A 12,731-nucleotide genomic window follows, 5' to 3' on the forward strand; every position below is an offset into this window, starting at 1 on the left:
AAATTTAAGGTAGGCCACTCCTGAGGGTAGAAAACCTCTATCAAAGAAAAGATTTTGGGCAAAAATGATGTACTATTGGCCCCAAAATGAAGTTCGAACTGAACTCACAAAGAAAGTACCAAAAATAATAAAATTTCGCGACAGAAATTTCTCGATCTACCATCCGATACGCAATCTGCACTCATTGAGCTAAAAGTGAAGCTTATAACTCGGGAAATAGCTACATGAACTGATGGTTCCTGTTGCATGCTCACTACCTCAAAGCAAAATTTCACAAACACATTTCAGAGAAAACTATTGCAAATAAATTAAAACCGTAACCTGTACCGATGAAGGTATGTTGAAAGCGTGCTATGAGCCTACCCCGTCGTGAATTTTTAGCCATATCACCTCATTTCCATCTGACCAGATCTGCGAGCTGCTGTGCTCCCGCGTCCGGTCTGTGTTATGGCTGGCCCCCCAGTGCTCTCCACGCGCCAAAATCCGCCCAACGTTCCTATTCAAACGCGGTGGTGGGGAGACTCACATTGGCCCCGCACCAACTTTGTAACCTACCCTCGTGCCTGTTTTCATCTTTGCTTGCTGCTCTGGCCTACCAACCGTTATTCTTGTAATGTTGGCAATGACTGCTATTCCCTTAAACTGTTCCCTTTGCTCCAAGCTGCTGCTACATTTGATGTCCATTCATACCCATGCCCTCTCATACAGGATGGAACAAGGAGTATACATATAAACGGCGTGTGACCTCTTTGTGAAATGATGGAAAGGAATAAACAAATGCGTCAAATATCTCTTTCACCCAGCGAAGTATTGAAGCTGCTAGCAATCAAAGAAAAACTTATATATCGATATAGAAAACATAATTACTTCCTGCTGTAACCTGAGGCAAAACGAAAGTAACGCCTCAACCTGTTACCTTTCACACATGGCGTTTCATTAGCGTATCACTCGTTCTACAGCATCATGTGTTTTTATACTGAGCGTTTCATTTAAGAGGTAAAAATGCTTCCTGCTATTTCATCATGAACGAATGTAAATGGCAGTGGCTCTCTCCCAGCACATATTGGTGTCAGTCTAGGAATGTTCATTTTGTTGTCTCTTATCTTATTGAATAGCGTACTGTTTTTGAAGATCCGTGAATGTGAACCTTTGCCATAAGACCCGACATCTATGTAAACGAAATTATAATGTGCATCAGAAACTGGTAATAACACAATTGAGAAAAAGTGTTTGTTGTTAAAGTAAAGTGAACCACTATACATCAACTATTTATACTTTTCTTAATGTGATGGCCAACCTTTCCTCTGCAGAAGTACTGTTTCTTATGTAAGTGTTCTGGCGTGAAATATGTGTTTTCAGCAAATGTAGTAGTTCGTAAAAGGTCGGCATTGAGGTCCTGAAGTAGTTGAAGAACTTGGACTGTCTTCACGTAACTTACGATATATACAGTATAGAAGTGTCCGCATATTATACGAGTGGTGGAGATTGGGTGTTGCCAGTATTTACTTTTACAACGTTCGCTCCTCAATTTTATTTTTACCAACAAAGCCAAAGCCAATACTTTTTCGCCTGAGTCCATACTATCGAATGAGCGGGATGTACAGGGCGTGAGCAGCGCCGACGATGCGCAGCAGCAGCAGCTGGCGGCCGACGCACGCTGCTCAGCAGCGCTGCTCAGTATCGCCCGTCTCCCGGTCACAGAAGCCGCGGTCGGGGGCGGACGGGGAAGGCGGCGGCGAGCGCGCGCTGGCGGGCCACGTGCTGTACCTGCGGGCGGCCGGGCTGTGGCCGCGCGGCCGGGGGCCCGCCTACGCGCTGTACGCGGCGCTCGTGCAGCTCAGCGCCGTCGCGTACGTCGCCGTCGGCGTCGCCAGCGTGCGCAGCGCCCGGGGCGACGTGGACGCCATATCGCACACGCTCATGCACACGCTCGAGGTGGTCTCCGGGCTGCTGAAGGCGGGGCTGTTCTTCCGCAAGAGGCGCTCGTTCTACCGGCTGGTGCGGGACCTGGACGGGATGGCCTCCGGCGACTGGGACGTCCCGGAGCTGCGGTGGGCGCGGCGGCGCGCGCGCCGCATGACGGCGTGGCTGAGCGCCTACATCTACGCGCTCATCCTGCTGTGGCTGCCGGCGCCGCTGCTGGCCGGCGGCGGCCAGTGGCAGCTGCCCGTGGTGCAGCTGCACGGCGCCGACTGGGCGCGCCGACCCGCCGCCTACGGCGCGCTCTACGCGCTGCAGTGCGCCGTGCTGCTCTCGCAGGTACCCGTCGTCATCGGCCTCGACTGCTTCTTCGTGGCGGCCATGCTGCACGCCGGCGCCCTGCTGCAGCTGCTGGGCCGCCGCGTCTCCGGCCTGCGGCTCTCCGGCGGCCACGACGGCGACGGCGGTGGCGACGAGGATCTGGCTGGAGACGAGCTCCTCAAGAGGCAGCGAGTGCTGTACGCAGAGCTGCGCGCCTGCATCAGGAGCCACCAGAAAATCACGAAGTAGGTCTCATAAAAATGTCTTTATGAAACAGAATGAGACTGAAAAGGACAGTACAGAACAGCAAAAACATACACTACCGGCCACTAAAAGTGCTACACCACGAAGGTGACGTGCTACAGACGCGAAATCTAACCGACAGGAAGGAGACGCTGTGACATGCAAATGATTAGCTTTTCATAGCATTCACACAATGTTGTCGCCGGTGGCGACACCTACAACGTGCTGACATGAGGAAAGTTTCCAACCGATTTCTCACACACAAACAGCAGTTGACCGGCGTTGCCTGGTGAAACGTTGTTGTGATGCCTCGTGTAAGCAGGGTACAATCACGTTTCCGACTTTGATAAAGGTCGGATTGTAGCCTATAGCGATTGCGGTTTATCGTATCGCGACATTGGTGCTCGCGTTGGTCGAGATACAATGACTGTTAACAGAATATAGAATAGGTGGGTTAAGGAGGGTAATACGGAACGCTGTGTTGGATCCCAATGGCCTCGTATCACTAGCAGCCGAGATGACAGGCATCTTATCCGCGTGGCAGTAACGGATCGTGCAGCCACGTCTCGATCCATGAGTCAACAGATGGGGACGTTTGCAAGTCAAGAACCATCTGCACGAACAGTTTGACGACTTTTGCAGCAGCATGGACTATCAGCTCGGACACCATGCCTGCGGTTACCCTTTACGCTACATCACAGACAGGAGCGCCTCCGATGGTGTACTCAGCGACGAAGCTAGGTCCACGAATGGTAAGACGTCATTTTTTGGGATGAATCCAGGTTCTGTTTACAGCATCATGATGGTCGCATCCGTGTTTGGTGACATCGCGGTCAACGCACATTGGAAGCCTCTATTCGTCACCACCATACTGGCGTATTACCTGGCGTGATTGTATGGGGTGCCATTGGTTACACGTCTCCGTCACCTCTTGTTCGCATTGACGGCACTTTGAATAGTGGACGTTATATTTCAGATGTGTTACGACCCGTGGCTCTAACCTTCATTCGATCCCTGCGAAACCCTACATCTCAGCAGGATAATGCACAACCGCATGCTGCAGGTCCTGTACGGTACTTTCTGGGTACAGAAAATGTCCGACTGCTGCCATGGCCAGCACATTCTCCAGATCTCTCACTAATTGAAAACGTCTGGTCAATGTTGGACGAGCAACTGGCGCGTCGCAATACGCCAGTCACTACTCTTGATGAACTGTGGTGTGTTGACGCTGGATTGGCAGCTGTACCTGTACACGCCATCCAAGCTCTGTTTGACTCAATGCCCAGTCGTATCAAGGCCGTTATTACAACCAGAGTTGGTTGTTCTGGGTACTGATTTCTCAGGATTTATGCACCCGATTGCGTGAAAATGTAATCACATGTCAGTTCTAGTATAATATATTTGTCCAATGAATACCCGTTTACCATCTCCATCTCTTCTTGGTGTAGCAATTTTAATGGCCAGTAGTGTATCTCAAAAACGCAGGCGACGGACGAGAAGGAACGGGCCAGAACAGAACGGCAGTGCCCAGGTTCCTCACGAAGGAAGTTTTCTCATTGACGTTGGAAGGGGAGATTGTCCCATCGTCTGCGAATATCAGATGTTGACCTATTCGTGCTGTAGAGGGGGATTTTGGGCTACTACATCTTCGTAATCGTTACTTAATTACTTGTGCTGTTTTTACGACATATCCCGAATATTCCGTGACAATTTGAATAAATTTTCCACGATAGTTCTTTTACAGAGGAGTCCCGATATCTTTAAACAAAGAAATTCTTATATTTTCGAATATCTCGACAAAGGAAACGCGCATACTCTGCATAAATAACAACAGAAATTCAGGTTACCTTCCATTACGAACGTGGGTGCCCAGCGAATGTGACCTGATTTATAAATGATAGAGCAGAGCGATCAGTTGTCCTTTTTCTGCAGGTTTTATTTGGCTGATCCAGGTTTCGGTTAGTGCCAGCCATTCTCAATGCAATATCTTCTAGTCTCAATGCATGTCACTTCCCTGTTGTTCGAGCGTCGGTCACAGTTCTTTTCAGTATTCAAAGAACTGTTATTGATGCCCAAACAACAGGGAACTGACATGCATTGAGACAAGAAAATATTGCATTGAGAATGGCTAGGCTCTAACCGAAACCTGAATTGGCCAAAGAAAACCTGCAAAAAAGAACGACTAATTGCTGTGCTCTATCATTTATAAAACAATATAAATTGATGAAACAATTTTCATGAAATAATCTTTTTAGAGATCATGTTATATTGAAGAGGAAAATGCAGTAGGACGAGAAAAACGCTGTACATAAAGTGACCTTCGCCTTCATAACGAATTGGTCAACACGACAAATGCTGATGCAGGCGCCCAGCTTTCGAGTCCCGGTGCTACCAGGGGTGTGTGGGAGACCTGGACCGGGCTCCACTAAGCCTCGTGATGCCGACTGAGGGGCTGCCGGAGTGACTGATAGCCAGCAATGCCAGCCCCATGCCGCTCCACACAGCGTCTGATGATGAATCACTCTGATCAAGAATGACACAGCGGTCGGTCGCCTATCGCGTGGTCTTCTGGGCTTGATCATGGGGTTCCCTTTCCTTTTTACTCCACATAAACTGAAGCTGCCTGCTTGCTTCTGTTTGTATGTACAGGCTAATCTCAGAAACTAGAGTAAGGATTTTGATCCCGTTTTGACAGATAGATTCATTCACGAGGGATGTTCGTGTATACAGTTAATTAATATTTCATTCAAAGTTGCTGAACTATGACGAATGAAAGCCTGCGGCCACTCCGAAAACTATGTCATTCCATCTAGCGGTACAGTCGCCGCAACTTCAGACAGCGACGAAGCTTGAGTACAATCCTTCTGGTGCACGCCAGCAACAGAAAGGTCGCAGTATCGAATCCAGGTCGGATCACTGAATTTAAACTTAGGAATCACCTCTCAATGATGCGGAGATTCACCAGAAACTAGAAGTGTTCCCGACTCCACTTTAAGCTGTAGGTCGCCTTTTACCTGTTGTATACCTGGTCAAGGACTTGCAGATCGCTGAAGTGACGCTCAAAATTGAAGGACGCGCTAACACATTGGAATTGGAAATTTGTGGTAAGTTGTATGGGACCAAACTGCTGAGCTCATCGGTCCCTAGGCTTACACACAACTTAATATAACATAAAGTAACTTAGGCTAAGGACAACACACACACCCATGCCCGAGGAAGGACTCGAACCTCAGCCGGGGGAGCCGCCTGGACCATGGCAAGGCGCCCCAGACCGCGTTGCAGCACACTGAGCTACAGGAATTTATTATTACCAGAAGCTATACATATTCTTTTTTTTAAATTAAGGTTCCAAGCCACCTTTCTCTTCGTACATATGAAAGGTAATTCGAGGAACTAGTGCAGGAATTTTGATGACATTTCCACTGATCCATACATGATGGAACCTTTGATGCAAGGATCGTATTGTTGGCGGGTTGTGGTCGGACGCTCCAGTAGGCCAGGAAGTGGCGTGTCTAGCTCAAATCGTCTACACCACATGGAAGTTATGATATTCAGTGACCTAACGACGTTCTCTGTTAATCACAACTGTACGCTGTGCCCTGTAAAGAGAACTACTCCCAATCCAGACAACCCGTCTGGCCGTAGACACTTAGTACTACCCTTGAGAAACTGCGGCTGCCCGCTCGTAATGCACAAGGTTAAAAGTCTCTAAATGTGATGTGCTTGGACGTACATCGGTATTTTCTCTAGCAAATATACGTCGACGTTTTAAAATATTTGATGACACTCCCCATATTGTTTACTTCTCAGCATTTTGTCATACAAAACTTTGTCAAGCATATTCTGTCTCAGTTTCGTTTCATTGCTAGTTTCTTGATTCTGGTATTATACGAGGGCTATTCGGAAAGTAAGGAACGATAGGTCGCGAAATGGAAACTACAGTGAAAAACTGTTTTATTTAGGGGTAGCCAATTACCGGTTGTATTGTGGGTGATCAAACATTTCCCATGGACAACGCTGCAGGAGCATCTTCAATGCCGCTGCAGAGTGCGGCCGATAATTCTCGTGTAGATCAAACCGCATGACACTTATGTTATGTTGATTGCATAGCTTCAGGGGAAATCTTTCGCCAGGCCCTCACACTTGGCGGGAGACGCTAGTTTCTAGCCGTCTTTACGCTCTCACTGTGAGCTCAGAACTGAAAAGGGCGACATCATGTGATCGGCGGACGTGCTAGACACAGAGCCCAACGCATCTGTGCAAAGCTGTATCAGATTTTTCACTGTATTTTCCATTTCGCGACTTTCCGAATAACCCTTGTATTCCGCCATTTTGTATGATGGAGTGTATTCCGTGACGCCACCTTACGGTACAAGGTAAGCGTAGTGATGTCATCGCAACGTTCGACTTCATTTGAATGAATGATAATCTGCAGGTGCATTACATTCTTTTCATTAAAGTCTCTTTCCTTTATATCTGCGAATGAATCATTACAAGCTTTATCAATCACTCTCATGATGAATAAGCTTTAATTAAAGACGTAAAAGACGCCAAGCACCTAACGTAGTTAAATGACACCACTTAGACAATGTTTAAAAATAAAGAGGGCCACAAATCGCAACAAATAATAGTGTAGAAAATTCTATAGAGAAATCGTAGTTGTAGTTTGTGCTTCCGAAATATGTGAAGCCCACAGCAAATTCTGTTGTCACATTTTAACGAAAGAAATAGGGAAGAAAGTCAGTTAGCAAATGCGGGTCCTACATAAAAGCAAACAGAGAGAAACCTTCCATCCAGTGTCTTGTGGAGGAAATAAAACACACATTACAAATATTAAATTCTGCATTTAAACCTACGTTAACGCACAAGGATTCTGCTGCAAAACATGCATATGAATCAAATGTAAGAGCCTCCAATGGTACTGAAAATACTCAAAGCAAAGAAGAAGTCACTCATCCACGAACTTCCCTCTAGATTTCCACGGATACAATATATAATCAGGCCATGTTCTCAGTACACGGCGCACACCTGTTTTTTAGACGAATAAAATATGGTATACGGAATAAAATTAAATACTGTTCCAAACTCCCAGTACTGGACCTTGTAACAATCTCTGTTTCACATTGTATACGAACTTTAATGTTCAGCCTGTTCGGAATTAAAATGGAGCCGGTCGTACAGGTTCTGTCTCTTTCTCTAATTTCAAGTTTATTGAACCATCACTTCGCAGACTTTCTAAATATTCTCTGAGTATTATTTCCTTTTTTGATCAATTAAGTCACGTGTCTTTATCGCACATTAAATATAACATTTAGTGATTAACGAATTAATTGATGTAACTACACTGTTGTTGAGCCCTTCAGACCGTGGACTGATTCCGTGCAGTTCCCTATTCTGGTTCATGCTGTTCAAGCCTCTTCATTTCTGAATAATTGCACCCTTGCTTACTAGATTTTCCTCTCTGTAATTTTTACCCTCGCACTTCCTTCCATAAACAATTAACTATTCCTTGATGTCTCACTAAGTGTACTGTCAACTGACCCGTTCTTTGTCAGACTGTGCATACATTTCTCTTTTCTTCAGTTTGGTTCAGTACCTCCTCGTTATTTACTGGACCTACACATTCAATATTCAACATGCTTCTGTAGCACCGCATTTCAAAAGTTTCTAATCTCTTTTTGTCTGAAGTGCTCATCGCCCACTTCTCATTTTCGAACAACACTCCGGACAAATACTCTCAGAAAATTCTTCCTCACAGGTTTGCTTATAAATAAATGTTCTGCTACCAGTCACGATTTTTCTTTCTTTTACTTGCGCACGACGCGTTTCGGGAGATGATTGCTATTGTCAAGTGCGTTTTTTGTGTGTATTTAGCCATTTCTAATGATGTTGTCAATGTGTGAGAGTCTGTTTCATTTCGTTGACCTTTACTGCTATCGTATTTACGAAACACACGATTTTTTAGTTGGGTATAGATTCTTTTGGTGAAGTTAGTGGCGAAAAGAATCGATATCTAACTAAAAATCGCGTGTTTCTTATATATTGCAGTAAAAGTCAACGAAATGAAGCAGACTGTCACACATTGACAACATCAGAAGAAATGGCTTAATACACACAAAAAGCGCACTTGAAAAAGGGAATCATCTCACGAAACGCGTCGAGCGAAAAGTAAAATAAAGAAAAATCGTGACTGGTAGCAGGGTTGTTTTCACAGTCGCAGGCTTTCAGAAACCGTTTATAATGGATGAAATCAGATTCTTCCTCATATTCAATGTAAACAAATTTCTTTTTCAGAAAAGATTTGCTGCTTTTGATAGTTTGAATTTTGTATCGTGTCTACTTTAGCCATCGTCAGATATCCATCTGTCCAAATATCAAAGCTCGTCTACTACTTGTAATATCTCATTTAATAATTAATTCTGTAAGCATTGCGTATTTAATTGAGCTACATTCTATTGCCCTTTTCATACTTTTGTTGATATTCATCTTATAACTTCTTTTCAAGACAACGCAGTCCGTTAAGCTTATCTGACAAGTTGGAATGTAACAACTGTGTTAATGTAATAATTGTGTTAATCCTGGATTTTCCGTTGTTTGATTTAATTTTACAACTTGTTTGCCATCTGCAACAAATGTAATATTATTTTCAAAGTTCTGTATTTATTTTTTCTCCCTGAATCATAGTTCCCTTTTCAGTTGTCTCCACACTTTCCGTTACTATTTGCACAAAGTACATACTGAGTAACATCAGGCACAGGCTACAGCAATGTCTCACCGCTGTTCTCACTGCTTATTTTCGTGTCCTTGCTGTCCACTAAATATTATTTTCTTTCTCTAAGCAATTAAATCACGTGTCTTTGGTACTCAGTAACGCAGCATGTAGTGAATGATAAATTAATTTATGTAGCTTACTATCGCCATAATTGATTTCCTTTACCATTTCAGTCAATAGAAGGGAACTGGTGACAACCTCGGTTAAACATTTTGATCGTGATGTCAGACTTTTTTGGTCTGTGAGAGGGCTGTATGGTGTGTGCGGCAGGTTCCTGCGCGACCTGGAGGCTGCGGTCAGCGCCATGCTGCTGGTCCAGCTGTCAGTCATCATGGTCGGGCTCTGCATGACTCTCTACCAGCAGACACAGGTGAGCGGGGCTTGCCCAGTCGCTCTTCAAAACATTGATTTTTGGACAACATGGTTGTGGAGATGAAGCAGCGATTAGTACGATTAATCAATTATTCAAAAACAGTCTTAATCGCATTTATTATTATTATACCGCCAACCGGTTGCAACCCGACGTAGGGGTCATCTCCTCTACACCTTATGACACATAATGTAATATGTGCGATTCCGTAGGACTTGTCAAAAAAATGTTTGCCAGCATGTCTTTGAAAATAGCAGAAACGCTCAGATAACATTGCGTCGCATCCGAAGGAAGGTAGTAAAATCATGAGGATGAGTAAAAGTAAAAGAACTATGATCTTCCTTTACTCAACAACCCTCGTATCTAAGTCGTATGACTACGCAGTCTGCTGGAAAGCACCGCGACACCTGTTAACTTTCATTAACGCGGGATGTGTCGACCCCTTCGCCTTTACAACGGCTTAAAATCTGCTGCAAATACTGTCAGTGAGGTTTCTGGATGTCTGTGAAGGAATGGAAGCCGAAATTAGACCAATAATCATGTGAGACGCTAGGAACTGAGGCTAACTGGACGTACTAACTCATAGCAAACGTGTCTCATTGCGTTGACTTCGGGACGCTGGGCAAGTCATTCCATGCCAGTAATATTACTGTCCCGAAACCACTGGCTCAGAAATGATGCCTTACGACAGGGTACACTGTCATTCTGATAGACTCGCAGTCTGAACTGTTGCTCTGACGTGTGCAGTACACAGTGATGTACAATGCGATCGTATTCTTAGCAAATTCTCTCCGGGTTTCCAGCCGGATCAAACCGTCATCTGAGCACAATATTTTAGCGGTCTACCTTGCCGCCATCATCAGGTAAGAAAAGCTACGCTGCTCTCGCCGATAAGTGATTCCACTCGCAAATGACTGCACCTTCATATGCATTGGAAGTACAACAGCGCATGCGCTAGATACAGTGCGCGCTCGTTCAATCATTCCTGCTGCCCCCTGGCGCAAAGAGTGTTGCAGCGCCTCCGCTGGTGAATACTGTTGAAAACGATGTATCATTACAAATGATTGTTCATAGCCGGCTGATTCAGATGCTGTTGTTTCTTCATGTCTGATAAAACAGGATTCCAGGTTTTACTTAGTGGGTATCACGATAATTATATTATCTGCTAGTCCGATATCGACAGATTCTTTTAAAACACAATCCCAATACCGAGAAGCATATGCAACTACTTGCGTCTCATTGTATAGCACCCTGTGTCCCTCTGTAAGGCAATGCTCAGGCACCGCAGATTTATCTGGTTGTAATAATCGCGTGTGGCAATGTCGTTCAATAGACGTTTCGTTGACGGAACGAATAGTTTGGCCAGTGTAAATTTTCCCGCACTCACACGGTACTTTGTAGACGCCACACCTAAATCATCTTTAACAGATTTTTATCTCTTCCCTGATTGTGTTTCCCTCTTTTGCCAGTAGATTTTCATTTTCGCTGACTGTGCTTTTTTTCTCTGTTTTGATCATTTGCAGGCAGGACATGGAATTGACGTAGTAAGCGAAATAAGGTTTTTAGTAATTTTCACTTTTTCTCTGAAAACTTCTCGATCCTGAATGTCATCAACTGAAATTTCAGCTTCCTTTTTAACTTGGCTTGCCCACTTTTAATACGATCTTGTTTTTGAAATTGATGAATGTATGTGATGAGGAAGTCTTTGCGAGTTCATTCTTTTCAGATGACCAGAAAACATCATTCTCCGCGTCCTGATGGTGGTAACAATGTCTTCTGTATGTTCGTATGATTCTCAGTTGTGTCTTCGGCGAAATTCGCCGTTTTCTTTGATAGGGCCAAGGATTTTCCTGAAAATTTTCCGGTCTTTTATTTCAAGTTTTCGTAGTGGTCCTTTCTTCGTCATGTTTAAACATTCTGATGCATACAAAGCTGACGGCCCAATTACGGCGTTATAATGACAAAGTTTTAGGTTAAAGACAGGATTTTGCTTATGTGTAGGTCTCTGCACAGATGAAAAGCACCTTCTTGTTTAGAACACCTACTTTCTACAGCTGCATTTTCTGAACCGTCAGGTGTAATTATTTCTCCAAGATATTTAAATTTCTTCGACTGCTTGATTTTCTCTTGTTGTATTTTTGGATGTCATTTTATATAAAATTCTTTTTGAGTCATTAACATTGATTTGCGAACATTTGTCTCGCTATCTGTGTGATGACACTTTAACAGCTACCTTTCCTTAGACATTGTTTTGTGATCCCACAAATACTGGTGAAGCGTAGTGTAGCGCGTTTATTGTCAAATAAATAATGATCAGTATGTTTCAGAGCAGTGAAAGCAAGTTTGCAGCGAGCTTATTGTTTAACTAATTGTAACATGTAAAACATGTGTAGTGACTGCCACTTCAGTTCAGTAACAGTAAATAAGGAATTATCTCAAGAAGTAATGCACTTACCACAAGAATGAACTCCGCGCTTATTTGGTGTTAATGAGATAGATGTTACGTATATTAGATTCAGCAAATTGACGGATGTTTCTTTTCAAACGTTAGGAGTTTTTGGTTCCATTCTCTGCTTTTTTTTTCAGGGTCAATGTATAGTGTATACTTGCCCGCAGATCAGGATGAAGTAAGTAGAGCTTAATCAGAGTTGCTGCTCATAATATACGCCGACGCTCCAACGTAGGTATTCAGCGCTATCAACAAGATTTTAACAAAACGGACTGGAGACAGTACTTCTTTTCTCCAGGTCTTCCAGTTTGATATGAAATAATTCCTTGTGCTCTGAAGAGCCAAAGAAACTGTTATGCCGGCCCGAGTGGCCGAGCCGTTCTAGGCGCTACAGTCTGAAACGACGCGACCGCTACGGTCGCAGGTTAGAATCCTGCCTCGGGCATAGGTGTGTATGATGTCCTTAGGTTAGTTAGGTTTAAGTAGTTCTAAGTTCTAGGGGACTGGTGACCTCAGAAGTTAAGTCCCATAGTGCTCAGAGCCATTTGAACCATTTTTGAAACATTTACACCTGCCTAATATCATGTAGTGCCGCAACACGACATGGCATAGACTCGGCTAATGTCTGAAGTAGTGTAATTCGTCAACTATAAAAT

At 44.2% G+C, this 12,731-nt stretch overlaps 1 protein-coding gene across 1 annotated transcript in view; it reads left to right on the forward strand.

Annotated features, from left to right (window-relative positions):
- The first annotated feature begins 1,623 nt into the window (after nucleotides 1–1,623).
- The window catches only part of LOC126266739 (odorant receptor Or2-like), a 124,609-nt gene continuing 113,501 nt past the window's right edge, over nucleotides 1,624–12,731 (forward strand). Inside the window, exons 1-3 of the mRNA XM_049971225.1 lie at nucleotides 1,624–2,486; nucleotides 9,527–9,626; nucleotides 11,965–11,967. Of these exons, the coding sequence (XP_049827182.1) occupies nucleotides 1,624–2,486; nucleotides 9,527–9,626; nucleotides 11,965–11,967 (966 nt within the window). The remainder of the gene's footprint in view (nucleotides 2,487–9,526; nucleotides 9,627–11,964; nucleotides 11,968–12,731) is intronic.

Source organism: Schistocerca gregaria, chromosome 4 (genome assembly GCF_023897955.1).
Source record: "Schistocerca gregaria isolate iqSchGreg1 chromosome 4, iqSchGreg1.2, whole genome shotgun sequence".
Lineage (NCBI taxonomy): Eukaryota > Metazoa > Arthropoda > Insecta > Orthoptera > Acrididae > Schistocerca > Schistocerca gregaria.